The sequence below is a fragment of the Epithele typhae genome (genome assembly GCF_022376455.1).
Source record: "Epithele typhae strain CBS 203.58 chromosome Unknown BXZ73scaffold_36, whole genome shotgun sequence".
NCBI lineage: Eukaryota > Fungi > Basidiomycota > Agaricomycetes > Polyporales > Epitheliaceae > Epithele > Epithele typhae.
Genome location: NW_025954227.1, coordinates 287377 through 312007, shown reverse-complemented (window position 1 = coordinate 312007; position 24631 = coordinate 287377). Strand labels below are relative to the sequence as shown.

Sequence of the window (24631 nt, the reverse complement as noted above, 5' to 3'; positions counted from 1 at the left end):
AAGTGGAATGGAGAACAGGTTCAATCTGCGGGTGATGTCTACGCAAAAGACGCGCTAATCCAGCAAAAGCTACAGGTTTTTTTTGGCGCATACAGGCCATGGTATCTAGAACACTGGGTAAATAAGTGATGACTGTGAACTGTACGAGGAGGCTTCCATTCTTTGGAGGTTGAAGCAGTTGGTCGCTCACCCGTGCCAAGGCACATACTTCTCCGTCAATCATATCATCCCACCGCGGTCGACCGACCACGGTGATGGCACCGCCTTGTGGGTCAGTCCACAGGCCTCGGCAGTCTCGAGCTGTGTCGGCGCGCCGGGGGTCCCGGATGCCAATCCGCAGGCAGAGGCACCGCTCGCCGTCGTCGCTGATGCGGGAAGCAGCACCGATCGCAAGCACAGCGTGGGAGCAGTCTTGCAGGGATTCACCTGCCGTGTATGCGGCCTGTATCGCGTGCCACGCGGATCCGTGGGCCTCTTGTCCGAAACCTGAAAAATACGACCATCTGTTCATTCTCGTCCACACAGCACTGCCTCACCGTCGTTGCTACAGCTCTCCCCAAAGCATTCAGTTTAACCCTGGTCGACCGGATGTCAGGCCTTCAGGAACGGAGTCGTGACTGACGACGAGTCACGACAGCAAACTCACCATCCCATCCGTTCTCATCTAGCCAGTACATAGCCGCATGCCACCACGGGGCCTTCGACCCGGCGCGCTGTGCGACTCAGTCTCAGATGCGGCATCCCACGCGCCTGCCGTTGGGGGCTTGTGCGGTCCCGGGCACCCCGCGCGCGGCGAATCTGTGGCTGAGGGTGGCGACGACGCTGGGCCTCCGAAGGCCATATTCACCATCAGAGTCGGCCTGGGTTTCGACCTCTGATCCCTGGCTCGTGAAGATCTCGACGAGGAGGGGGAGGTGCGTAACTACACAAGCTGACAGGCCCGCGCGTGAGCTAGACTGCTATCGCAGTTGGTTTCGCGGCAGCGTTCGAACACTCACCTTACCGATCTTAGCACGCGCACGCAGGCGGGGCGCACGCGCCGGAAGACCGCGCCGCCCTCCCTCCCGCCGGCAGCGGCGAGAGTGCGGTGAAACGTGGAGAAGCCGGCCCCGCAGAGCGCACGACCCCCGGCGGTGGCATGGAATGCCCGCCCAGCGCGTCGCATCTGCTCTCCGAATGGAATACGACGTTCCGCCCATATGTGCTGCTGAGAAGGACGGCGACGCGATGTGGCAGATCGTGTAATGCGCGGGGGTCGGACCTGGCGTCTTGCTTCCGGGGGTGCGAAGACGGCGTTCGCGTGTATGTCGAGCCGGTATCGATGAGAGGGCTGTGTCGATGGGCGAACGCCTGGAACGCCGCAGCATGTGAGTGAGGGCCCCACGCAAGCAAGAACGTACGACATTGCCCGGCGCGAGGCGTTGCACGTGTCCGTTCGCAGTTCCAGCGGCTTGCGCGCGGCGGATCGTGATTGCAATCGCCATGGATCGAGAGTGGCCATGGATGCCGATGGAGATTGAGAGCCACCTTCCAAGCTTCCCAGATGCGCGTCGCTATTGGATCGTGCGGAAAAGCTCATCGTCGCGGGAAGAACTGGCGCTGGGCCCGAGGACGCGGTCTGGACCGCCCACGACGAACTCGCGCGCGCTTCGCTGCGGTGTCCTCGGCCAGGACATTCTCCGACGGCGTCCAATATTTGTGGGGGCAGTGGATCAAAGAACGCCAAGGGACACGGGCCCGTGAACTTGGTGGGGTGGCTGGACGTACGAGGACCCCGAATCGTGCGCACCTCGCAACTCCGCACCCTACTGACAAACAAGTCGGCATCAGCGCAACTGCAGACGCGACTCGCCAAGGCGCAAGTGGGCGCGCGCGTGGACACGGGGAAAGACATCGATGGATAGATGGGCGGGCGAGCGTACCGTGCTCTCGTAACAGGCCTTCGCGAAGACGCACTTGTGGCGTCGTTCGACTCCATGCCCGAGCTGCGTGAGTACATGCGCGACCATCTTCGTCCGCACACCTCCCGAGCCTTCCTTGAGGGTTGAACGTTGGGCGGGGATAGAGCGCGGTGGCGTGCGGGCCCCACGGATCGTCGAGGCCCGACGGGGGACGCGTCGCGTTGGCAAGCCCGCGACGGGCTCGGAAGTCAGGTGGCCGCGTTCGACCGCGACGTCCTGCGCGATCACGCGCGGTATCAGTGGAGGTGTCCGCGGTCACCCGCCAATGGCACGCGTGATCCACGCCTTTGCTTGCTCGGGGCTCGTCGCTCCCCGGAGGGCGAGCGCCGTCAGTGTCACCGAGCCCGACCCCTGACTGGTGTGTGCGCGGGAGCGGGCGGTCATCACGCTTTTGCGACGAGCGCGGATGCTAAAAGGTGCTAAATAGGAGATCGACTGGGCGCGCGCGAGGCAATCACGTCGATGGGCGCTGGGAGGCTCGAGGCATCAGTCCACGTCGCGCGGCGGGTGAGAAGAAGAGCACATACGGAGAGTAGGTCGCCGTGCGCGACATAACGGCTCAAGCACGACATGACTTCTGGATTGACAGACGCGACGTGGGGCGGGGCCCCCAGCTGACAGCCTGGACACTGACGGATTGCGCAATGGTCGAGCGTTCGGAGGCACACCGCGGCACGCGCGCGTCTGGGTTGGCCCTGCGTGCGACATAGAGTAAGCACGGCGGATCATTAGACTCACGACATACGATGCTGCCCGTAGTGGGTGAAGAGTGCGCTGCTCACCTCTGAAACGCGTCGACCGTCCCGCGCGCGAGGCTGATCCGGTAACGCGCTGTGAAGACGCTGCGCCGGCATTCATAAAGCACTGTGCACACGCCGTGCGGTCGAGCCTCGAGGCTGCCGGTACACATACACGAGGCTTTGTCGTGGCGGCGCGAGGACACGGACGTCCTTCCTTCGTCTGTCCTCTAGGCTCAGTACATGCACGTTGTGATGCAAGAAGTCGGAAGAAAGCACACACCTGGATCCGCCCCGCCCCCGCTTGTCGTAGTACACGGCGCATTCCACCGCATGGCGGATCTCGTCGTACCGCACGAGGTCACGGCCGAGCCCCGACAAGTGCGAAGGCGAAGAGGTCGCCGCCGCGAAAACCTGACCTGATGCTCGTGGCACTGGCAGGTCTTTGATCTTTCGTGGGCGGTGCGGCCTGGTGCGGCCTCAGCCCTCAGGACCTGGCCGAACGCAGCACCGTGCCAGGGAATGATAGGGAATGATGTACGGTTGAAGAGATGACGTTTTGAGGCCTCGAGGATCCGAGAAACTAGCGCCACCCTGATCACGGCGAGGCCCGAGAGATCGTGCGTGTGCAGAATGGCTAGCTTCCCCGCGCGCAAAGTTATCGTGCAGTCAGTCGTGTGCTCCGCGTCGTGGAAGGAGCGAGCAGGGTTTGATGGTGCCAGTTTCGAAAATGTGCGCGATGGCAGCCTGCGAAAGGAGCCTCGGGGCCTGCACAGGTAAAGAGTGTATGCAAGCCTTTGAACCTCGAGGTCCTATCGAGCGCGAAGTGCTCACCTGTCCAGACCAGATCAAGACACAGACGAAGCTCCGGATCCGAGTCAGACCAGTCCTCGTCATCGTGGTGGGTCGTTCAAGCGCCTGATTGGCGCCTCCGCCGTCCGACGCGGTCACGGGGTCCCATGACGCGACGCTGAGGCGCGCACGGGCGCGTTCAAATGGGCTTCATCCACAGCGGCAAGAAGTTCGCAAAGGAAGACACGCGCGCAGGACGGCAGCGGAAATCACCGATCGCAGGAGCAGCCAAAGATTCGACGAGGCCAGATCAGATCGCCACCCAGAACGGTGCGCTCACTCCGCGCTTCAATCCACAGGCACTTTCCATGCGCCGATTCGGGCCCACCCGCATCGTTCTTCCCCGCAGCAGGTGCTTCAGATTCGAGAGCTCGATGCCGGAACGCGTGTAGTGTGATGGGAGCTCAAACGTTCTACATAAAGCGTGCGCGTCTCAAACGGGGCTCGAACCAGGAACCTGTAGTCGCCACGTGGGCGCCCGTACTGCAGTGCCTCCCTGGCAACAAACACTTCCTCAGCCAGCCAACATTTCTTTCATTTCATCTCACCTCACTCCTGCGGGAAGCCTAATCCCGAACACCGAGATCGCCAGTCCCACCGACCGGAGCAGGCCCACCGTCAGACAGCTGCGCAGCGAGCACAGACCGGCGCGGAAAAGGCCGTGTTCTGGTGGCAGAAGCCTCGAGTTCCGCTCGCCCGAGCCGCCGTTTGCTGTGGCCGCTGCTGACGCTGCGTCGCGGGCATCAGCTTCCGCAGGCTTCTGCCCGGACGGATCGCGGCGACGGCGACAGCGATGGGCAGAAGAACGTTCGACGCGTGCGCGCACCGACAGAACCACGCCCGAACCTTCTCCCACCGCAAGTTCTAGCGTGCGTGCCCCCTCCGATCATATCACTGACCGCGCCACCGTGACTGTCCCAGCGGGCCCGCAGGTCGCACTGCGTTATCAAGCATGATCAAGCGTCGAGTCTCGGGCCCTTCGAATTCCTTCCAGCGAACGGCCTCGACCTCGAGCACGACGACGACGACGAGGAAGATGACGCGCGCGTCCATTCCGCCGCCCTTCCATTCCTGCGACGCGCGCGCGACCCTCGGACGTGCGCGAGGCTCGAGCGCAAGCACTCCCCGTATCGTCCGCCCCGTCCGCCGACCCGCAGTGGCGCCGCACGCCCAAGGAACCACACCCCGGATCCGTCCGTCCGTCCGACCGATGCGTAAGCGGGTCACAGACGAGCACAGTGCCGTGTCGCAGCCTCACCCAAGGACCCCCCGCAGACTCAGGTATACCCAACCCACTCGCACGAGTCATCTCCGAGCGGCCGAGCGGCGCGCGCGGGGGCCAAATCTGCGGTCAACCTTCGTCCGAGCCACACCAGCGAACCGCCGCAGAGTCCAGACGGGACAGGGTCCCGGAAAGTCGGTCTCGTTCGAAAATTGAGTACTGATCGTGGACGGACTGTGGTTCTCCTCCGCCTGTTTCGCCGTAGCGCACGTGTTTGCGCACCTTTGTGGTGAAGGGATCTAGCTGTGCACGGTAGCGGCTCCGCCGTCCGTTCTGCATGAATGAGCTCAGGTTTGCGTGCGTAAGCGCAGCCGCGGCCCCCACAACCACCCTCCACCCTCCGATCTCCGATCTCCGAGCCTGTGCGCACGATGTACGTGCTCTACGGCGACACGACGGAAACGCGCGCGCACCCCACGGTCCACGCGCCACGGACGGTCCGCAGACCCGCCGCGATCGCGCTTGGGTGGTGTTGAGTATGATGCGTGATGATCACGTCAAGTTCGCTCGCTCGCTCGCTCAATCAACGTTTTAGACTTCCACTGTACCCGGTGCAGGCGTCGACCGCGCGACCGCGAGCGGTGCATTTGTCGGATTGCACAGGATCGCACCGAGCACACCGAGCCTCGTGAGTTACCTTGCGAAAGCACATATGGGACACTGCGGGCGCTGGCATCGATCGGGCGCAATGGTACTGCAAGTGACATTGTGATATGGCGAGTGCGAGCTGCGCGAGGCAGTGGGCAGGCGCAGGACGAGGCGGGGAGAAAGACCGGTTACGTTACGTGGTGTGTATATATAACGGCAGCTCGAGCAGGCTGATGAGTCCGTGTAGAAGCGATGCATAGGGAACAAGGCGCGAGTGGGGTGTGGATGGGACGGGACGCAGTGATGGCAAAAAGTTCGAAGAACAAGGAGAGGGAAAGCGGTGATAATACACGTCGCGCAAGCGCGCACAGAAGGTAAGAACACAGGAAGCGAGGCAACAAGGAGAACAAGGCAGATTAAAGTGCGAGGATCGCGGCATTGTACGATGGCGGGGCTGCATATCATGGATGCGGGTGATGTGAATGCATTGGGATCTGTATCGGCGTCATGTTTGAACAGAGGGTGCGAGGGCCGATGATGATGATGTACACGAGAGATTAGGATATAATCAGAAGGGTGCTGTACAGCGAGGATATACACCAGAGCGATGGGATATTAGCTGGAAAGGACAGTAGGGGGTGATAATAGCGATAGCAAAGACACGTCATAGATACCAACACGGGCCCACGCCCGAGTGTCGGCGGCGGCGGGCGTCGAGCCCGCAGCGCAAATGATACACCCCTCCGCGGCGGAAACGGTCGACTGAGGCGACGCGGGACCGCGCGCGAGTATGCACATAGAAACCATAAAGCATAGAGCATAGCGCGCGGTCAACCGCAACTTTTGGTCGCAAGGGCGACGTCCGCACGAAGTGGCGGAAGAATGGAAAAATGGGGAGGGCGGCCTCATGAGATCTCGACGAAACTGCGCCAGCCTCGCGTCGCCCCGTCCTCGTCGCGGAAGTCGATGAAGTTCGTCAGAGGCAAGAGGAGGTTCTCGATCGTCCCCCGCCGACTGCGACTCTTCCCTGAGCTCGGTGTCGAAGCGAGGCGCTTGTGGGAAGGAGTCGAGGGCATCACCACGTCTTCGTCCTCTTGCAGGATCTCGAGCAGCGTCGTCGCGCGAACGTGCGGCGCGGGGGCGGGCTTGGAGGGGAAGCCGAGGGCTTCGCAGACCTCGAGATCCATGTCGTCCTCGTCGTCGCTCATGCTCATGAAGTTGCTCGGACGCGTCCTTGTCCGGGTCTTGCGAGCGACGCGCCCCTCCAACGCCGCGAGCGCGGCCGAGCGGTTGACTTGGCGCGTCTTGAACGAGACAGTGGAGCGGACGGACGGACGGGAGCGGAGGGGCATCGAGGGCGGCGCCGAACGCGGGGGCTGGGGCCAATCAAAGGACGTGCGCTCGGCGGGAGGGGAGGTGGGTGGCGAGAAGGAGAAATAGGAGCGTTCGATGGGCGAGATCAGAGGGGAGATCGGCGAGAGGACAGAAGATTCGGAATGGGAGGAACGATGGAGGGATGGGAGATCGGCGCTGAACGCGGACGGGATGGTGACGGCGAGGTCGGCGCGGGTCTTGGGAAGCTCGGGAAGCTGGAACGCGGGAAGGGGCTTGACCTTGGGAAGGGCCTCGCGCGACGAGTGGCGGACCAGAGGCTTCGGGGAAGGCCGGCGGCCCAGAGTGGAGAAGGACGCGTAGCCGACGGTTGGTCTGCGCGAGCCTGGGGGTTAGAGGGGAGGACAGAGAGAGGGACGGGTTGAACGCACGGAAGCGGGCAAGAGGGCCCTGCCTCTGGTGAAGCCGGAGCAGAACCACCGAGGGTGGTCGCACGGGACGTCATGGTGTCCTTCCTGCGGAGGCTCATGGAGCGCATCGTCCTGCTCTCGGCGAGATCCAAGGAGAGGAAAGAGTTTCCGAGCTCGGAGCGGCGGCGGCGGGGAGCGAGGGTGAAAAGGATACCGTCATCCTCGGACGCGAAAGGCTCGTAGAAGCTGTCGCGGTTGACGTCGACTGGGAGGCTGCCGCGGGGTTGGTTGGGGCGGGAGTGGTCGAGGGATGGGCGCCTGGAGGACGAGGGGGAGTTGCTCTCGGAGAGGAGGCCAGAGGTGAAGAGAGGAGAGTACTGGGCGAACATGGGGGACGTGTCGTGAGCGTGATAGAGGGTGTTTAGGGTGACCGGCGACGGTGAAGGCGTCGGGGACAGCAGGGTGGGGAGGGGAGGAGGGCTGGAGGGCGGGGGAATATATGGCGTCAGGCGAGGAACACGCGCGGTGGGCGTCTGGTGAGCCCCACGTGTCGGGTAGGCGCCAGATCTCGATCGAGAGGGCGTTGACGCTTTGCCGCCGGGCGGGTGTCGGCTGGCTGCAGGCTGGGCGATCGTCTCGCTCGTGACGTGGGTGACCGCACGCCAGCCCATTTGCCTATTTCGGGCCTCGAGCAGGCGGCGTGGCGCGTCTCGCAGCCGCGCGCCCTCCCAGTCTCGACCTCCCTCCCGCAGCTCGTCCACAGCAGGCTAGCGTCGACGCCCACCTCCCATGCCCCCCACCGCCCCACGAGGTACGCGCCCGCAGAGGATCGCTGCTGGCCAGGCTCGGCCCGCGCTCGTAAGCCCCGTCCTGCCAGGGCCTCGCTCGCGCGACGTTCCCGACGTCCTCTCGCCGCCCGAGCGCGCGACGGACCCCCGCGCCGGGCCTCGGCTCGCCCTCCTCCCGCCCGTCCTGTGCACGAACGCGAACAGGCTCGCCCACGGCCGTCCCGCTCCCGTCCCCGTCCCGGGCCCGCGTTCGAACTAGCTTTCTTAGCTCGTCCGCGGGCCCACATCGCACCGGCGGGGGGTGCGGCGAAGCTCGGCCCGCGCTGAGCTGTGGCCCCGCGCCCGCGCCCGCGGGAGCCGTTGCGACGACGCGCCGCGACGAATCTCCGCACGCCCGCACTTGCTCCTATCGGTGCGAGGGTGTCTCTGGCGGTGGCGACCGCGGTCGCCCCGCCGTTCCCCAAGTGCGCACGCAGACCCGGGTGCGCGGCGGAATAGAGTGCACTCTGTTACCGCCCCCGGGACTGGGGACGGACGGAAGCGGTGGCGTTCGCGCGCGCGCGGCGACGGTGGGCGCCATGCAACGCGGAGGACCCGTCCTCCCAGATCTGTCAGACGGTGCGCGGGTGGTTGGTTGGTTGCGGGTTCTGCGGACGCTGAATCCATGGCCAGCGCCCGCCCGTTTCCCTGCGCGGGCCCAAACACGCACGCCGATCCCGCCGTGCCCGCCGCCTCCCTCCCATCAGCTCGCCCGTGCAACAATCCCCGCACCGCGCTCTTCGACGTGCGTGCCCTGTTTCCCCCCTGTGCGCCTGCACGGTTCGCGACGAATGCAATCTGTCGTGGTCTCCGAGGTGCCCATGGCCGCAGGCGCGCTGTGACTCCGTCACTCGACGCCTCGCGTACGCGCATCTGGGGAGGAGCGGACAGCCACCGTGATGTTTCCTTTCGGGGCTGAACGGCGGGAACGTCGGCTCGCCTGGCGGATAATGAACGTCTGCCGCCCGAGGCTGGGATCACCCGCGCCCTTGTTCGCGCCGCCGCCACGCCGCGCCCGCCCTGAGCGGGTGAAACAACGGACGACAAAAAGGCTCGCGCCATCAGTCGAATGATATTGCGCATCAGCCTTCGCCTTCTCGTCGTCGCGACACGCTTTTGTGCGCCCCCACAAAAGGCCGCGCACGCGAGGGGCGTAGGGGGGAGAAGAACGACCTAGAACAACGCCCTTTGTGAACTCTGAGCGCCCGCGATCCCACCCGCCCACGCCGCCGATCTCCTCCGTACGTGCCGTGGCGCGCTGCTGCTCCCAATCTTTTCGTAAACGTTCCCCGTCGCCCGAAACCCGCGTCACCGCGGGCGAACTCGACACCTGGATTCCCGGACAGTGGACTCCCGGGCTCCCGACGCCCGTTTTCTTCAGACGTGGCGTCGGCCCGCGCGACTGCCGGAGCGGCAAGCCGGGTTTGGGTCGGGTCGGGTCGGGGGAGGGTGCAGCTGCAGGAACGTTCGCGAGCGCCCTCGAGGTCCGCGCGTGAGGAATCAGGCCTTCAGGATCCTGGCTCTCCTCGAGCCGCCTCCCCTCCGCAGTGACTCGAGTCTGAGACTCTGGTTCCGACGCTGGCCCTGGCCTCCCTCCTCCAGGCTCCGTCGCCCGACTCCAAGGTCCCAGGGCGCGCGGTGCACGACATCGACTCATGTGCAGGGTCGCGCGCGCGCGCGCGTTCATCAAGGAGCTCCTGAGGGCACGGGCGCGCGCGGGCACTGCGATCGCGGGGCAATTAATGTGCGTTTTTTTTAATAATCGGCTCCTCGCCGCTCGGTCGTCGTCGTTGGCAACGGCGCAGGGACGCGGGGGAGACTCAGACTGGACCGGGTTCGACGCGTCCGCCGTCGGTCGACCCGAGCGCGTGACCGCGTCTCCGGGTTGGCGCCCATGACGGGCGGGCGCAGTGGCCGCTGGCAGTGACGTCGACGGCACTCTGTCTAGACTCCAGATCTAATACCGTTTCCTGGAAAGAGGATCCACGACAGGTGCGCCCGACGTGTCTCGTGCTGTGCGACGTGCTTCAACGAGAGTCTGTACAGAAGCACCGGGTGCGGGTGTCTGGCAGCTCCCCCGCCGACTCGCATCACGCGCATGCTCGTAACCACCACCGAACCCCGCACACGAGGCGGCACCCCGCATGGTGCGTTCGCCCCCAAAGAAGACTTGCCGCCGGCTCGACGACCTAGCTAGGTGCGCGTGCCCATGGCCGAGAGCTCCGCCGCGCTTTCTCCCCGTCGATGCGCGTGCCACCGTCTTTCTTGGGATACTTCGGATCCGGAGGCATGGTCTTTGCAAGCTTCAGCTTCAGATCTCGCGGACCTCGGGCTTTCATCGGCACCCGGGATCCGACCACGTTGACGTTGCTGGCCCGGGCTCCGAACCAAGCTTCTGCCCAGACCCAGCTCGTCGCACCCAGTCCCCGGCACGGAGCAGACCACTACGTTGCGCAGCCGGAGGGACGTCCGCTGTGGTTTTTTTTCCCCCGTCCATGCCCATTTTCCATCAGCGCAGCCGCTCGGACGTCATTCGGCCAGGCCTGTCTTGAAATCCTGTCGAGGCTGCACCGCCCACGGCAAAAGCGAGCAGGCGCGCGTTCGCACCGGACCTCCGAACCCGTCCGGATCACAGACCTGCCAGCGCCAGATCAGGCTTTCGTGACTTCGTCGCGGCTCGCCGTCCCCTCTCTTCGCCTTGGCCTTTGTCGGCGCATGAGAGACTGTGGGCCTCTTCCATCACAACGCGCACGTACTGGGCCTTGAGGACAGAGGAAGGAAGGAAGTCCGCGTCCCCGCAGAGGCGCATCGATGCCTCAAGGCAGCCGTGTATGCGCACGCGAAACCTCGACCGCATGGGATGGGTACGGTGCATTGTGAATGCCGGGGCAGCGTGTTCGCGGTGCGTTGCCGGGCCAGCCTCGTGCGCGGGACGGTCGACGCGTTTCAGAGGTGAGTGCGTTCTTCACGAGCTGCGGGTAGCGTGCTGTGTCGTGCGTTTGATGCTCCGGCGTGCTTACTCTCTGTTTTGTACGCAGGGCCAGCGCAGCTTGTCAACGTTGGCCGCCGAGCTCTCCATTCCAGGTCAAGTCTGCGCGCGTTTTCTTTAAATTCTGTGGCGAACCAAGCGCTCTGCGTCCGGCAGCCCGCGCTCCGAACGTTCTTTCCCTGCCACCCTCGGCGCACCTCGACCTGATTGCCTCCCGCGCGCCCAGCTGGCCGATCGCCCATTTGGCATCCGCGCTCGTTCAAAGCGCGTCACGCGCGCCCGCTCCCGTGCCCACCCCAGTCGGACTCGGTCGGGCGTCGGGGTCGGTGACAGCGCTCGCGCTCCGGGAAGCGACGAGCCCCGAGCAAGCCGAATCGATCACGCGTGGCCCGCAAGCGAGCAGCTGGGCACGTCCGGACGTCCGCGGTGGCGCTGGGTGGCGGCGGCGGACAGGCCTTCACTGATATCGTTTGTGATCTCCCAGGGCTTCCGATTCGGTCTGCACAGAGCGCGCGGCCACCTGACTCCGAGCGAGGTCGTCGCGGTACCGGGGTCTTGCCAACGCGACGCGTCCTCCGTCGGGCCTCGTCGACGATCCGCAGGCCCGCGCTCTATCCCCGCGGAAGGCTCGCATATACTACCACGGGCAGCTCGGCTCGAGTCGTCGACGCCTCAAGCGCACCTTCGCGAAGGCTCGTTACGAAGGTGCGTGCCCCCGTTCATCCATCCGTCGGTTCGCACACGCGCCCCTTGCGGCCAGCGAGTTGCGTCTGCAGCTGCGCGCCGATCTTATCTGTTCGTGCGCACACGGGGGAGCCGCTAAGTGCTAGAACTTTCCGCGAGATGCTGGCGGCGGAGAACCGGCTGGGGATCGTTTGGTCTGAATTGAGGTCCCTCGCTTTTGACAGATCGCAGCTGGAAACCCACCCCACAAGAATCCGACCCTCAGCTGCGTCTCGGAGGAACATCCGAGCTACAGTGTAGTTGAGCTATACGCAGCCCTGTTTGTCTCCAGCGTCGGAGTGTTTTATGCAGTGGGTGGATGTTACCTCGCACGCCATTTCAAAGGCACCAAGTCCATCGTCTACTTCAGAATTGTTCTGAAGTCAGATTGAGTCTTGAGTCTCTATCTCAGACCGACTTCAACATCGAAGAAGATTCCTTTCTGGCCGATCACTTCGGAGATTCGGCATGAGGACTGATATATAGAGCGGGACGCAGTCCGCTTCGCTCCAGGCAGCTCTCTCTTGCGCACCCTGCCCACAACAATACTCTCATCATATAGCCGTGACCCGCCCCTTGCTTGAACATGCCTGAACAGATCACTCTCTATGGTAACGACGTATGTCTGCCGCGCAAGTCCGGCACGCCATCTCTACTAAACTTCAACATCAGTCCTCCCCGTTCAGTCACCGCGTGACTATATCCCTCAAAGAAGTGGGGGCCCAGTACACAATGTGTCCCATCGAGGCCACCAACAAACCCGCGTGGTTCACCGAGAAGGTGAACCCGCCACAGGAAGGTGCCCGCGTCCGCGCTCTCCCCGAAACGCTACCACTCCTGCTGACGTTCCCAAAGATCCCCTGCATCTCCTACGGCGGGCCCGCGACCGACCCGGCCGCGCCCTCGCCCGAGTCGCGCACGATCCCAGAGTCGCTCGTGATCGCCGAGCTCCTCGCGGACCTCCACCCCGCCGCGGCGCTCGTGCCGGCGGACCCGCTGGCGAAGGCGGACATGCGCCTCTTCGTCGCGCTCTGGGAACAGCGCGGCCTCGAGCAGTTCCGCGCGTTCCTGCTGGGCGCGGCTCCGTCGACGCGTACCTCGCGCTGTGCGCGGCGCTGCAGGCGCACCTCCCGCCCGCGGCGGGGTTCGCGGCGGGCGCGTTCTCGCTCGCGGACGTCGCGGTCGCGCCGTTCCTGCTGCGGGGGGAGGTGCTGATGAGGTACGAGATCCGCAAGTACCCGGTCGGGGAGGGGAGGAGGGTGCTGGACGCGCTCGCGGAGCCCAGGTTTGCGCGGCTCGCGAAGTACGTCGGGACCTGAAGGAACGCCGAGTGTCAAGAAGACGTTTGACGAGGTGAGCGAGCTTTTTTCGGTCGGAGTCGCTGGGGGGTGAGTTTGAGCGTTTGAATGCTTTTAGGTTGCGTGCCTCGAGACGTGGAAGAAAAACCCTTATGTCCAGCGCGACTAGCACCGAGGGTCAGAGACGAGCCTGAGGGTAGTATTGTTTCCACCTCGCACGTGGCCGAAGTCTCCCAGTGCATATATGCACTGTGTACAATACCACTGTTGTCTTTCGATTTCGACGTGTACGACAGACCTTTGATGTACCTTTGATCCAGTCTGCTAGGAATGGTTACACGTTCGAACGGCGAGCAGTCGATGGTTGAGAGCAAGCGCTGAGTCTGTCCCCAGCATTTGAAATGTCTTCCTGATATGGATGTGCTGACAAAGCTTCATGTGTGTCGAGGACGGCGACTCTCCCTCTATTTTCCATCGCTCATCCGCCAGAACTCCCACTACTATGTACCTCGCAAGTCTGCCTTTCCTTTATCATGACGGCCGTCCGATCTGAACACCCCCGGGCGGCGGGCCCACCTCGCTCCCCAACGAAGGGCCTCCTCTCACCGACCCTCGGGCTTCTACTGTATACGACATTAATTGTGCTCATGCGGCGTTCGCTTTGAGTGGCAGTTCAACGAGGCTACAAGCGCACATTCGCGAAGGGCGTCGCCCTCGTCGACGATCCACAGGGCGCGCTCGCCACCGCGCTCTATCCCGCGGAAGGCTCGCATATACTGGCGACGGGCAGCTCGGGCCTTGAGTCGTTCGGACGCCGCCGACGCACCTTCGCGAAGGCGGCTTGTTACGAAAGTGCGCACCCCCGTTCAGGATCCATCGGTTTGCAAACGCGCGGCGAGCGAGTCGCGTCTGCAGCTGCTGCGCGCTGGTTCTGACCTGTTCGTTCGCACGGAGTCGCGCCGAGTTGCGGGGTGCGCACGATTCGGGGTCCGCGTCTCCCGGAGCTGCCACCGACCTGTGGCGGTGGGCGTTGTGGAGCAGAGGACGCCGTGCGCGGTCTAGACTCGGGCCCAGCGCCAGTACTTGCTTCCCGCGACGATGGGCTTCAGCAACTGCCAGTACTCCGGGGAGTGGGACTCTCAATCTCTCTCGACCATCCACCGCTGGGATGGCGAACGGACACGTGCAACGCCTCAAGGCCTCGCGCTGGGCAATGTCGTACGTTCCAGCATGCGTGGGTACTTAATTACTCACATGCTGCGACATTCTAGGCGTTCACTCGTCGACGCACGCATTCACAGCCCCTCCGGCGCGCGCGCGCGATATCCCATCGATCCCGGCTCGATATACACGCGAACGCCGCCCCCGTTCGAAGTGGCGCGGCGGATCCCTCCCACGGCCCTCTCGTGCATCAGACGGTCTATGTTGCGCGACCGTCGGTCTTCCCCCCGCGCGCAATGTCGTCTTCCGTTTGTAGAGAAGATATGGCGCTGGGGGCGGACGTTCCATGCCACCGCCAGCGCGTGCGCTCTGCGGGGACCTCTTCTTCACGTTTCGCCGTACTCGCGCCGCTGCCGCCGGGAGGAGAGCGGCACGGTCGTCCGCCGCGTGCGCCCCGCCTGCACGCGCGTGCCAAGATCGGGAAGGTGAGTACGGAGTGTTCGCTGCCGCACATCATCTCTCTGACACCACTAGACTCGGCGTGCCCACAGCGTCCACGAACCTAGCTCCGATAGCATCGATCGCTCCCTCTAGTGCAAAGCTCGCGCGGGCTCGACAGCTCCGGCCCGTCAACTTGTGTGGTCCCACACACCTCCTTCAGGTCGAGACCTGCGTGGGCCCCGGACCCGAGGCCGCCACCGAGGCCGAATGTGGTCTTCGGAGGCTAACGCGTCGTCGCCATCCTCAGCCACAGATTCCCTGCGGGCGGGGTGCCCGGGCCCGCACAAGCCCCCAACGGCAGGCGCGTGGGATCTGAGACTCAGCCGCACAGCGCGCCGGGTCGAAGGCCCCGTGGTGGCACGCGGCTATGTACCAGCTAGATGAGGACGGATGTGTCGGTGAGTTTGCTGTCGTCGTCGGGCGCGGCTCCGTTCCTGACGTCCGGGCTGGCAGGGTCAAACCCAATGCTTCGGGGAGAGCTGTAGCTACGATGGGTGATGTGCATCTCTCGGATCGTTTGGCTCGTTGCCCGTGTGCCGCTCGGCGCGAGTTCTTGTTCAGAGTAGGCAAATCGTCGTATCTTTCAGGTTTCGGACAAGAGGCCCACCGATCTGCGCACGCTGCCGTCCGGCCCCACCGACACGGACACACGGTGAGTGCAAGTTCTGGGCATCCCTGCAAGACTGCGCTCATGCTGTGCTTGCGATTAGTGCCGCCGTCCGCACCAGCAACGAGGCGAGCAGTGCCTCTGCCTGCGGATTGGTATCCAGGCCCCTCGGCGCGTCGACGTAGGCTCGAGACTGTCGAGGCCTGTGTGCTGGGCCCTGGCCCGCGCACAATAAAGAGGTCTCACCGGGTTCGGTCGTTCCAGTCACAGCTTAGCAGCGATTGACGGATACGGAAATCGGTGCCTCACAGGCGAGCGGCCAACTGCTTCGACCTCGTAAGAATGGCATCACGCATTTACCTGGTCTACATGTCGCCCGCAGGCGCCAACAGACTCGTAGCTTTCGCTGCAGTATTTTGCGAGGACAGCGGCGCACCCACAGATTGAACCTGCGCACTATTCTGCTCCTTCATCCCAGAGGATACCATCGGCGTCCGAACGTCCACCCCGTCCGGGCTGCGCACTCCCTGTACGGCCACCAGCCTCGTCGTCAGCACTTGTTTCCCGGCGGATGAGCACAAGGAGTGCCGGGATGCATTCCCGCACCTAACCACGCTGCCGCTCGTGGCGTGCCCACGCACGCTTCCGGCGCTCCACGCACTTGCGAACTCGGAGGTCCCGGACAGCGAGCATCTGTGTGGCTCCGACCCAGCTCACGACCTTCACATCTCCGTCCTCGGCGTCGAGCCGTCGCCCTCCCCGGAGTCACAAGGAACGGCGCGCTGGGTGAAGCCTCCCTGTCCGCGGCCCAGGGGAGACGGGGGGGAAGATGTCGGCAGTCGTCCACGCCGCGCTCGTGGGTGCGCCGTCTCGGCGGGCGGGAGCACGTTTGCGGCGTCTGCGGTTGAACTTCTTCTGGAAAACGTCGAGAGGCCATTCGGAGGGAGGCCATGGAACGCTGTTCGGAGGAACTGTTGGTAACGGTCACCGAAACCTTGGACGGGCTTGTGATTGACGAGGTGTGCTTCCGCGGATATCGGTGGGTGGTGGTGGCGATTTTTCATTACGGACGCTGAAGCTGGGATAGAACATACAGCTTCAAAGAGCACGCCGCCCGCTTCTGCCCCCGACCCGCTCCTCACAACGGATACGCGAGCGTCAGGTTCATCAGCGCCTCCGTCGCGCCCAGCCGCGCAAAGTCGTCCGCGACGTCCAGCGGGACGTCCCCAGCGAGCTGCCTGAGCACCTGCCGCCGCACGGGGTCGTACCGCGGCCACCCGATCGTCCGGTTCGACGGCGCGCCGTTCGGGTCGAGCGCGTGCGTGAAGTGGACGAGGTAGTCCGCCATGTCGTTCGCCTCGCGGAGGAGCTCGTAGTAGTCCGACCCGTGCGGCTGTCACAGTGCACATCATGAGTTCCGTCACGACCTCCAGAAAGGTCGAAGGATAAAACAGTGAGCACTCACCGTCCCCAGCCCGGTAAAAGTCTCGCGCTCGAACCCTAGAACGGAGCAGCGTAAGCACCAGCCCCGACATCACGAGCCCCCCGCGAACGATAATCCGACGCACTGTACGACCAGACCGGCTGCGTCCCGGAGACGGCGTCGAGGAAGAACCGCCGCGGGCCCTGCCAGACGAGGTCGCCCTGGTAGGCCGCGATGCGCTTGTACTGCGGCGCGAGCGCGTCGGCGGCGCCCGTCCCGAACGGCGAGCCCCGCGCGGGGTCGTCCGGGTACAGTGCGAGGAGCGGCGCGGTCGCGCCCGCGGGCGCGCCCGGGAAGGAGAAGTCGTGCACGAACGCCGCGAAGTCGGCGTCGGTGCTGTGGGGTCAGCGCGCGGGTCAGCTCGCAGGTTTAGTGGGGGCGGTTCCGAACACGCACGTGGCGTTGAAGCTGGAGGTCGCGAAGAGGGTGCCTTCGTCGAGGACGTCGCCGCTGAGGAGCGGCACGCGCGCGACCGCGCCCTTGAGGATGAGCCGCTGCGGGAGGTCCGTCAGGAACACCCCGTCCGCGTGGGGCGTCCAGTTGATCACCCCGGCCGTTCCCTGTGTCGCCAAAGTCGGACGTTGAGCACGGAGGCAAACGCGGCGAGCGAGCGCGCCAGACGGACCTGGTAGCTGAACTGCCCCCCGAGCGTCCCGGCGGCGGCGACGATCGCCTGCACGGGCACGCCCCGCAGGCACTGCAGCGTGTCCGCCTCGCGCGCGCAGCCGACGCGGGAGACGATCGCGTCGTACGCGCGCTGCAGGTCCGCGACGTCGCCGGTGGGGAGCGGCGATCCCGACTGCGCGACCGCCGCGCGGAAGAGGCCTTCGGCGTCCCCGTCGTTGGCGAGCATCTGGTACCCGACCGACATGCCGCCCGCGCTCTCGCCCCAGATCGTTACTTTGGTGGGGTCCCCGCCGAACGCGGAGATGTGCTTCTGGATCCAGCGCAGTGCGAGGCGTTCTGCGCATCAGACTGTGAGCGAGGAGCGCAAACGCCGGGACGAGTGGGGTGACTTACGATCTTGCAGCCCGAGGTTGGCGACCCCTGAATTCTTGACTTCTTTTCCTCCCAGAAAACCGAATGCTGCTGGGCACTCAGAACCCCGAGAAGCCCCCTTGCACACTGATGGCACGTACCGTGAAGCCTGAAGAGATGGTCGGCTTAGATGCTGTCACGAGGAAGCATGACGAGGGACACACCTGTAATTCATGGCCACGACGACTACCGGCTCACCGAGCTCCGCAGAGCGGCGCACAACAGTGTCCATGGGGTACTGCGCGGTCGAGCCTTGGACCCACGCGCCTGTAGTGCCGGAGCAGAGGTCAGCAAAGGCGCTTGCACACATAGGACTGCCTTGCCTCCGTAAATAGACTGCGCCAATGTCGAGTGAGCTTCAGCCATAAGAAAGGACAAGCCGTGAGGACGTACCACGAGCACAGGGAGCTTGTCCCCCGCCTTGGTGCCCTCCGGGACCGTCACGTCCACCGTCAAGCCTGCTCGCATTCAGTCACCAACGATGAGCATTCAGAAACGAGGGCCACGTACAGTCTTCACTCTGAGGGACATCGGCAGGCATCAGAATGGTGGCCAGGTACTTGGCAATGTCGGTCTGGATCTCCGCAGGCATATCGGCCCGCAGGTCCTGCGCGAGCTGGACGCACTGCGCCGCCGGTCGCGTGGCGTTGATCGTTCCGCTGTACCCGGCGACTGGAACGGGCAGGCGAAAGCGGAGGTTGCCCACCCTGCGGCGTCGCGAAGTCAGATTGTGTGCAGGGGAAAGGGGGGAAATCAACGGGGGCTCACGGAGGCTTGGCGAAAGGGATGCCGGTGAAGCTCGTCACTGAGTTGTTGGTGAGGCCTATTACAGTCGCGTGGTCGAGGTGGACGGTAGGGAGTGGGGTCGACGCCTGCGCGAGGCCGATGGCGAGGGAGGCGAGGGCAACGAGGCGGGCGAACATAGTCAAAGAAGAAAGACCAGAGGCGGAGGAACGAGTGAGCGAGTGAAGTTGGAGGAACAGTTGAGATGCTTAAGTACCCTGAACGAACGCTTCGTGGGTCGATTGCTCGCACCGGTAGCTGGTGCGGAGTGTTCTTCGACGGGTGTACGCGTCCCAACGGCCGTGTCGGCAGGGGCAGCTCTAAACCACCGACTTCGATATGATTTGAAAGCCTGAGATATCGCCGTAAAAGTAAGTGTGAGTTGACGGAGGTGTTGTTTACCGCATACAAATCACCATACATGTGGGCCCGATCGGGATACTATAAGCGCCGCATATGAAACGACTGGAGCTGATCTTGACGTCTGTTGCATGCCTAGCGCAGAAGACACAAGTCGCCGTATGACATGCCGCATCGATCCGGACAGTGTCTTCGTGGTTCCGTGGAAATTCTGTACAAGGAGCGGCCGCTACGAGCCGTGCAGGGCCGCGAAGCGTACCTTCACTTCCGCTTCTGGCGATATCTCCATCAACGATCGACCGAACATTTCAAAATCCCGGATTCTTGCATGACATACCCATTCATCGGCAGGAGCTACGGCGGCGCTTTGGTGGACTCCCGACTGGTTCTTGGTTACGCAGTGGACATGAGCAGCATCAGCCCATTCTGAAGGGGTATAAGTTCGCTGGATAAGATATGAGCTTTCACCAGACCCGGGTAATTGAAAAACATGGAATGCTGAGTCCTTCGACCTAAGTTCTTTATTGTCACGCTGGTGGCTTTTAGGCACTTTATCATTCAGTCAAACGACGTGCGTTTCTCCAATAAAGTAAATGGTCCCGTACCACTATGATGCACCTTATGGGGAAAACGTCGCTGAATCAGGCGCTGTTACGTGCCCTCCGTAGTGCGCGTACAAAATGGGCGTTTCAGACCAAGCGTGCCGTCGAACTCGCAGCCTTTCGGCCGCCCGGTATCTGCCAGCTGGCCACGTTAACGACTCTTCGGATGAGAGTACCCGGTGCAGTTGGAGGGATCTATTCGTCTACAGAGGCGAGAAGACGTCTCTGAGCGCAAGACGGGGTGCAATTCAGAGTAGTAATGCCTCACCTCAGCTGAGGACGGAACACGAATGCTCGGCTATGCTCAGTCGCACTCAAATTGCAGGCGGACTGATCACGAGTGTACACCGGTCGAGGGCGAGAGGTAGTCGCATTTGGGTGCGAGGCTGGCCGCCGCCTGAGAGGGATACATCGAGGCTCAGGTCGCTAGGTAACATGGGGGTCAAGCGGTGTAGCGTTCGGGGTGTAAAAGGGCACTAATTTTGAACATGTTTGCAAACAGTATCAATAATAACACGTTTGCAAACAGGTATAATTAACACGTTTGCAAACAAGACCAAGTATCAGCGCTCCGCTTCGAAGGCTCCAGTCCATATGGGACCATGTGCACGTCGGCGTCGTCAGCTCCCATATGATCACCAGGAAATACTTCAGAACGTGGCATCTGTAGCCCCGGGCCTTCGCGCGAAACTAACCATTCGCAATCGGCGCGTCCGCGACAAAGTCCAGCAACATCGCGTTACCTGCCAGGGCCCAGCTTGCCACCTCAACCCACTCCCGGCGAGCGTCGAGGACACCGGCACGCTGAGATGCACGCGTGTCACCGCTAGAGATGTGGACTCATCGATTTGTCCTCCCCTCTGTTAGGCCGCTTGCCTCCGGCTCGTTGCCGTTGTCGTCGTTCTCCCAATCGTCGTCATCCGAGTCGTTGTCGTCATCGTCGCTGCCATCTATCAGGCTCGGCGGGTCCCCAAGCTCTGGGCGCCTAGTCCCCAGGCGGTTTTCCCGTGCTGCCTGCCCGTCTGCTCGCGCGCCTGCTCTCCCCCCCTACATCCGGTTCTGCGTCGTACCATCCATCGTCTTCTCGCGCCCGCCCACCACACCCTTTTCGCTCGTGTAATTGTTCGTACATAGCTGCCTATTGAAATGTTTTGCACGTGCCACGGGCTATCGCCGGACATCCCAAATCGCGGCGCGAGCGATCCCGCCCATCCAGCGGCTCGCTCCGCTCCGCGTCCGCGCCTGGCTCTGCCGCGCCCAGGCCCAACCCTCAAGGCCTCACTGTCCGGTGTACGCCCGCCGACCTCGTAGAGCCGTCACACCCAGCGACGAGGCCGGAGTACAGTCCCAATCCCCCTCAGCATCGACCACCAGATCTCATAGTAGGCGCGCGCTTGCCTATTTGTTTGCAAACAACTCAAAACCGGACCTTCCCAGAGGGCCATTACACACCCGTTTGTAAACAGTGTTTGCAAACGGTTATTAAAACTTTGTGTGCAATTATTTAAATACACCCCGAACGCTAAAGCGGTGAGTCGCCGATGGCGGATTCAAGCGGGATTAGCGCCATGGTGAGAATTCTGACGTCATCACATAATGATAAAACGCTTATGGTTTATGTAAGCACTCAAACCCTCAAGCGCCCCTATTTAGAGGAGGACTAGTAGATGCCCCGCCCGAGAAATAGCTTGAGAAATCCGATAGATCGTGGTTAGAAAGGCATTTTTACTACCCGATTACGGTACATCACATTTGATTGAGGGACGAGTACGGCTGGGAATATCTCTCCACACTCGCTTGCCGCCGACTCCGCGATCGCTGCGCGAGCACGCGGTCTAGTTCTTCCGCAACCCCACCAATGGCCCCCTCCTCTCGCTCTTCCTGGCGGCCGTGCGCACGAGCGCTTACGACGCGCGCAGCTGTTTATAAGTCCCAGGAGAAGGCATGTGCCGCAATAGAGTACGGCTATATGCACTAACCCCTCACCTCAAGTGTCCCGACAAGCCTCTTGAACGAGCTGCACAGAACGCGCACAACGGGGTTTCACCACATAGTCATGGAAATGAGGATGACTAGCACTAGCGTCAGCTTCTTGGGGTCCAGCATACTTATACAGAATGGAGGACTTACGCTATAACACCCATCGTCGCTGTGTCATGCACAAGCTGGATGGGGACGCCTTTGTCGTCGACGGGAGGTAATATGCTGAAGACATGGAGTATCGACGCCGCGTATATGAAGAGGGACGCCTCGGCGAAATGCTGGCCGGGGCAAATCCTAGACAGATGTTAGCAACATCGCAGCCTTTCAAGGGAAAAGCACCAATTATGTACCTGCGACCGAACCCAAACGCGTAATCCGAGGGGTCGGACCTGGTGAGGTCCAGTTGGCTGTTCGCGTCGAGGAACCGTTCCGGGCGGAACGCGTCAGGGTCAGGGTATAATTCAGGATCGCGCGCAATGCCCCTAGACATGCCCAATGAGCCCCCCGAGAGACGATAACGGCAAATCACGCTCACCAAACATTGACGGTTACAGCGGATCCGGCGGGGATCAAGTACCCGTCGTACATGTCGTCGGTCATGACTGCGTGAGGCAAGGAGATGGGCGTAATGACGTGCCATCGGAGCAGCTCTTTGAGTAGCGCCCGGATGTAGGGAAGGGACGCCATGTCGGAGAAGTCGGGCAAACGATCTGTTCCCACAACGCGATCGAGTTCTTCTTGTGCCTTTCGCTGGGCGTCGGGGTGCATGGCCATGGCAAGGAAAAAAGCTTGCATCGCCGCGTTTGACTAAGGTCAAAAAACACCATGAGCCCGTTGGACCGGTCCAGGCGAAGAAATAGGACCTCACCGTATCCGCGCCAGCTGGATAAATAAGTCTGTGAGTACAAAAGTACCGGCCGATAGCGACGAGACGTACCGGCGTAGACGGTAAGTGCCAAATCTCCTACAAACGTCTCCAAATCGCGCTCACCGGCGCCCTCGAGGTCGTACTTTTTCGCATCGTCAAGCAGACCAGACACGAACGACTCACACCCAGATCCAGAACGCTTCGAGAGTGGTCAGCCCAATTGCGCCAAATGACATTGGTCGGCGACTCACAATCCCTTCCACGGCGATGCTGTAGAGCTTGCTGATAGTCTTCTCCATATGAGCCCCAGCGTCTCGCGCCATCACTTTGAACCCGCCGCCTGGGAACCACGAGGGCAGATACCGCAGGCTCGGAAACGCCTCGACAGGGAAGCGACCAGGGACGGAGATCGTCTCACCGGTCTCGGCGATGCGTCCGACCATCTCGAAGTATTCGTCATTCCTCTCCTTCATGTCTATGCCGTATGCAATCAGGATCAGACTCGACGCAATAGCGCTGTGAAGCGTAGAGGGTTAGCTGGGACGGCCACGCACGGAACAGGCCGGAATCACGAGAAGCCAATTGACGTACAATTTCAAACGCGTCGCGATATCGCGGGGGAAGTCGAAGACGGCAGCCAAGAATCTCCTTGCCGAATTCAGTTGGATGGGCCGGTACTGTTCTACCGAACCGACATTGAAGGATTTGTGGAAGACGCGGCGATGCAGACGCCAGCGTTCGCCGTAGCGTTGAGTGATGAAAAATCGGTCGAACTGTGTCCTGCAGGTCTGAGTGAGGAAGCGATCGCCAGCGAGGAAACCAAAGAAACGTACAACTCTGCCATGACTGAACCTGGTCTGTCGGAGTAGTTCACGGACCGCTTCTCGAGCAACTCCCGCGCGATTCGGTGCGAGCCGACGACGAGCATGGACTTCCCGAGCGCATTCAGATACACGAGGTCACCTGGATCAGGCATCGGTCAGCTGAAGGCTCGAGCGTAAAGATAGCATCCTTCCTTACCGTATTTCTGTGAGATCCTCCAGAACTCCAAACCCAAGTGATGTCGTGGAATGTCAAGCACATTTCCAAGAATCGGGAGAGGGGTGGGCCCTGGTGGCAGGCGGCGACGGTGTCTTTGTGCTTGAGAATGCCAATACAGGGCGACAAAGACCGATGCAACAACGGTCCATACCCAGGGAGAAGGCACGTCGGGGACCATAGTCGGAGTGGGTTGGAGGGTTATTCACCGTCGAGCAAAGCCTGATATACCTTGTCGAGGGCGTCAGAATCGAAGGGTCGCCATGATGATAGTGCGCCCGAAAAAACTTACGTACACCAAGTCGCGGGAATGTCTTGCGTGCTGGCAGGCTTCCTTCCGCATGGGCATAGGCGGAGACTCTCAAGCGATCCCGCGAGCGCCTGGAATTGGTTATATGGGTACTATCCCATGTACCATGTTCGTCATTGGAGCCATCAGCGCCTGAAGTTGCTCCGTACTGTTCAATCACCGGTACATACATGGCGGACTGGGTGGGAGGGAAATGGACGTCACGCCTATGCACACGAGAGCGCGTTGTTAGATGGGAGGATGACTGCGCATGAGAGGAGTACGTCACCTCAGCCGGGGATGGAGTATTCTCTTCGGGGAGCACATGGGTAGGGTGAGAAGTTTGCGGTCCATACAGAGTCCGCAACCGATGCCGCCTTAAGCATCCCTCGAGCCTGCTAGTGTGTGTCACACCGAAGCTCAGCACGACCGCTCTTAGTGTACGCCACAGCGCAAAGGAGGTAGACCCGGCACAACGTGTTGCATAATACGAGAAACAATGCTATACAAAAGGTGCAAACATACCTTTTCATCTCTTTCTCCTGTACATGTTCTGTATATGAGAATCCCTCCACATCGGCAAGACGGAGTCGTTGCTCACGTATTCAACGTTGAACCGAATCGGAGCGGTGCAATATTTGATGAGGCCTTCGGGCTACGGCATGATGCGTTGCGACTTGTGGCAGTACGGACAGCAGAGAATGTGAGAGAAAGCAGCGGGAAAAGTAGTTGGGGGAGGGTGGATGTACGTACAAGCCCATTGTCTGTATGTGGCTGTCTGGCAGTAGCCCACAGCTGAGCGCCTGGGCGTTGGTGCGCATTGATGGCTGGGCCGCGGGCGGAAGTGTAAGTCGCGTGACCGTGGTAAAGTTGCCCCATAAGGATCCCGCCGTACGTCATCGATAGTGCCCCGTTTCAA

At 62.2% G+C, this 24631-nt stretch overlaps 5 protein-coding genes across 5 annotated transcripts; 1 reads left to right on the top strand and 4 right to left on the bottom strand.

Moving 5' to 3' along the window:
- Positions 1-565: 565 nt before the first annotated feature.
- On the bottom strand, positions 566-5539 carry BXZ73DRAFT_78825 (uncharacterized protein; the record flags this gene model as incomplete). Its single annotated transcript, XM_048022941.1, has 17 exons — positions 566-597; positions 647-713; positions 747-951; positions 999-1757; positions 1790-1805; positions 1923-2370; positions 2596-2656; positions 2744-2803; positions 2874-2928; positions 2982-3510; positions 3533-3698; positions 4099-4396; positions 4450-4621; positions 4809-4895; positions 5055-5192; positions 5246-5293; positions 5453-5539. 17 exons carry the CDS (start codon positions 5537-5539, stop codon positions 566-568), a joined length of 3228 nt encoding a protein of 1075 aa, XP_047876286.1.
- Positions 5540-6325: 786 nt separating this feature from the next.
- Positions 6326-7551, bottom strand: BXZ73DRAFT_49427 (uncharacterized protein; the record flags this gene model as incomplete). The annotated part of the gene is made up of 2 exons (XM_048020249.1): positions 6326-7127; positions 7184-7551. 2 exons carry the CDS (start codon positions 7549-7551, stop codon positions 6326-6328), a joined length of 1170 nt encoding a protein of 389 aa, XP_047876285.1.
- Positions 7552-12287: 4736 nt separating this feature from the next.
- Positions 12288-13193, top strand: BXZ73DRAFT_90980 (uncharacterized protein; the record flags this gene model as incomplete). Its single annotated transcript, XM_048025822.1, has 5 exons — positions 12288-12320; positions 12374-12481; positions 12557-12724; positions 12823-13008; positions 13080-13193. The coding sequence occupies 5 exons, from the start codon at positions 12288-12290 to the stop codon at positions 13191-13193; spliced, it is 609 nt and encodes a 202-aa protein (XP_047876284.1).
- Positions 13194-16406: 3213 nt separating this feature from the next.
- On the bottom strand, positions 16407-18712 carry BXZ73DRAFT_103003 (alpha/beta-hydrolase; the record flags this gene model as incomplete). Its single annotated transcript, XM_048015445.1, has 12 exons — positions 16407-16661; positions 16734-16768; positions 16837-17087; positions 17148-17311; positions 17377-17714; positions 17772-17837; positions 17891-17898; positions 17954-18056; positions 18098-18125; positions 18183-18247; positions 18300-18496; positions 18558-18712. The coding sequence occupies 12 exons, from the start codon at positions 18710-18712 to the stop codon at positions 16407-16409; spliced, it is 1665 nt and encodes a 554-aa protein (XP_047876283.1).
- Positions 18713-21521: 2809 nt separating this feature from the next.
- Positions 21522-23604, bottom strand: BXZ73DRAFT_49472 (cytochrome P450 98A3; the record flags this gene model as incomplete). Its single annotated transcript, XM_048020256.1, has 10 exons — positions 21522-21606; positions 21665-21811; positions 21868-21999; positions 22053-22324; positions 22386-22399; positions 22455-22584; positions 22637-22901; positions 22977-23165; positions 23219-23348; positions 23406-23604. The coding sequence occupies 10 exons, from the start codon at positions 23602-23604 to the stop codon at positions 21522-21524; spliced, it is 1563 nt and encodes a 520-aa protein (XP_047876282.1).
- Between the last annotated feature and the right edge of the window lie 1027 nt (positions 23605-24631).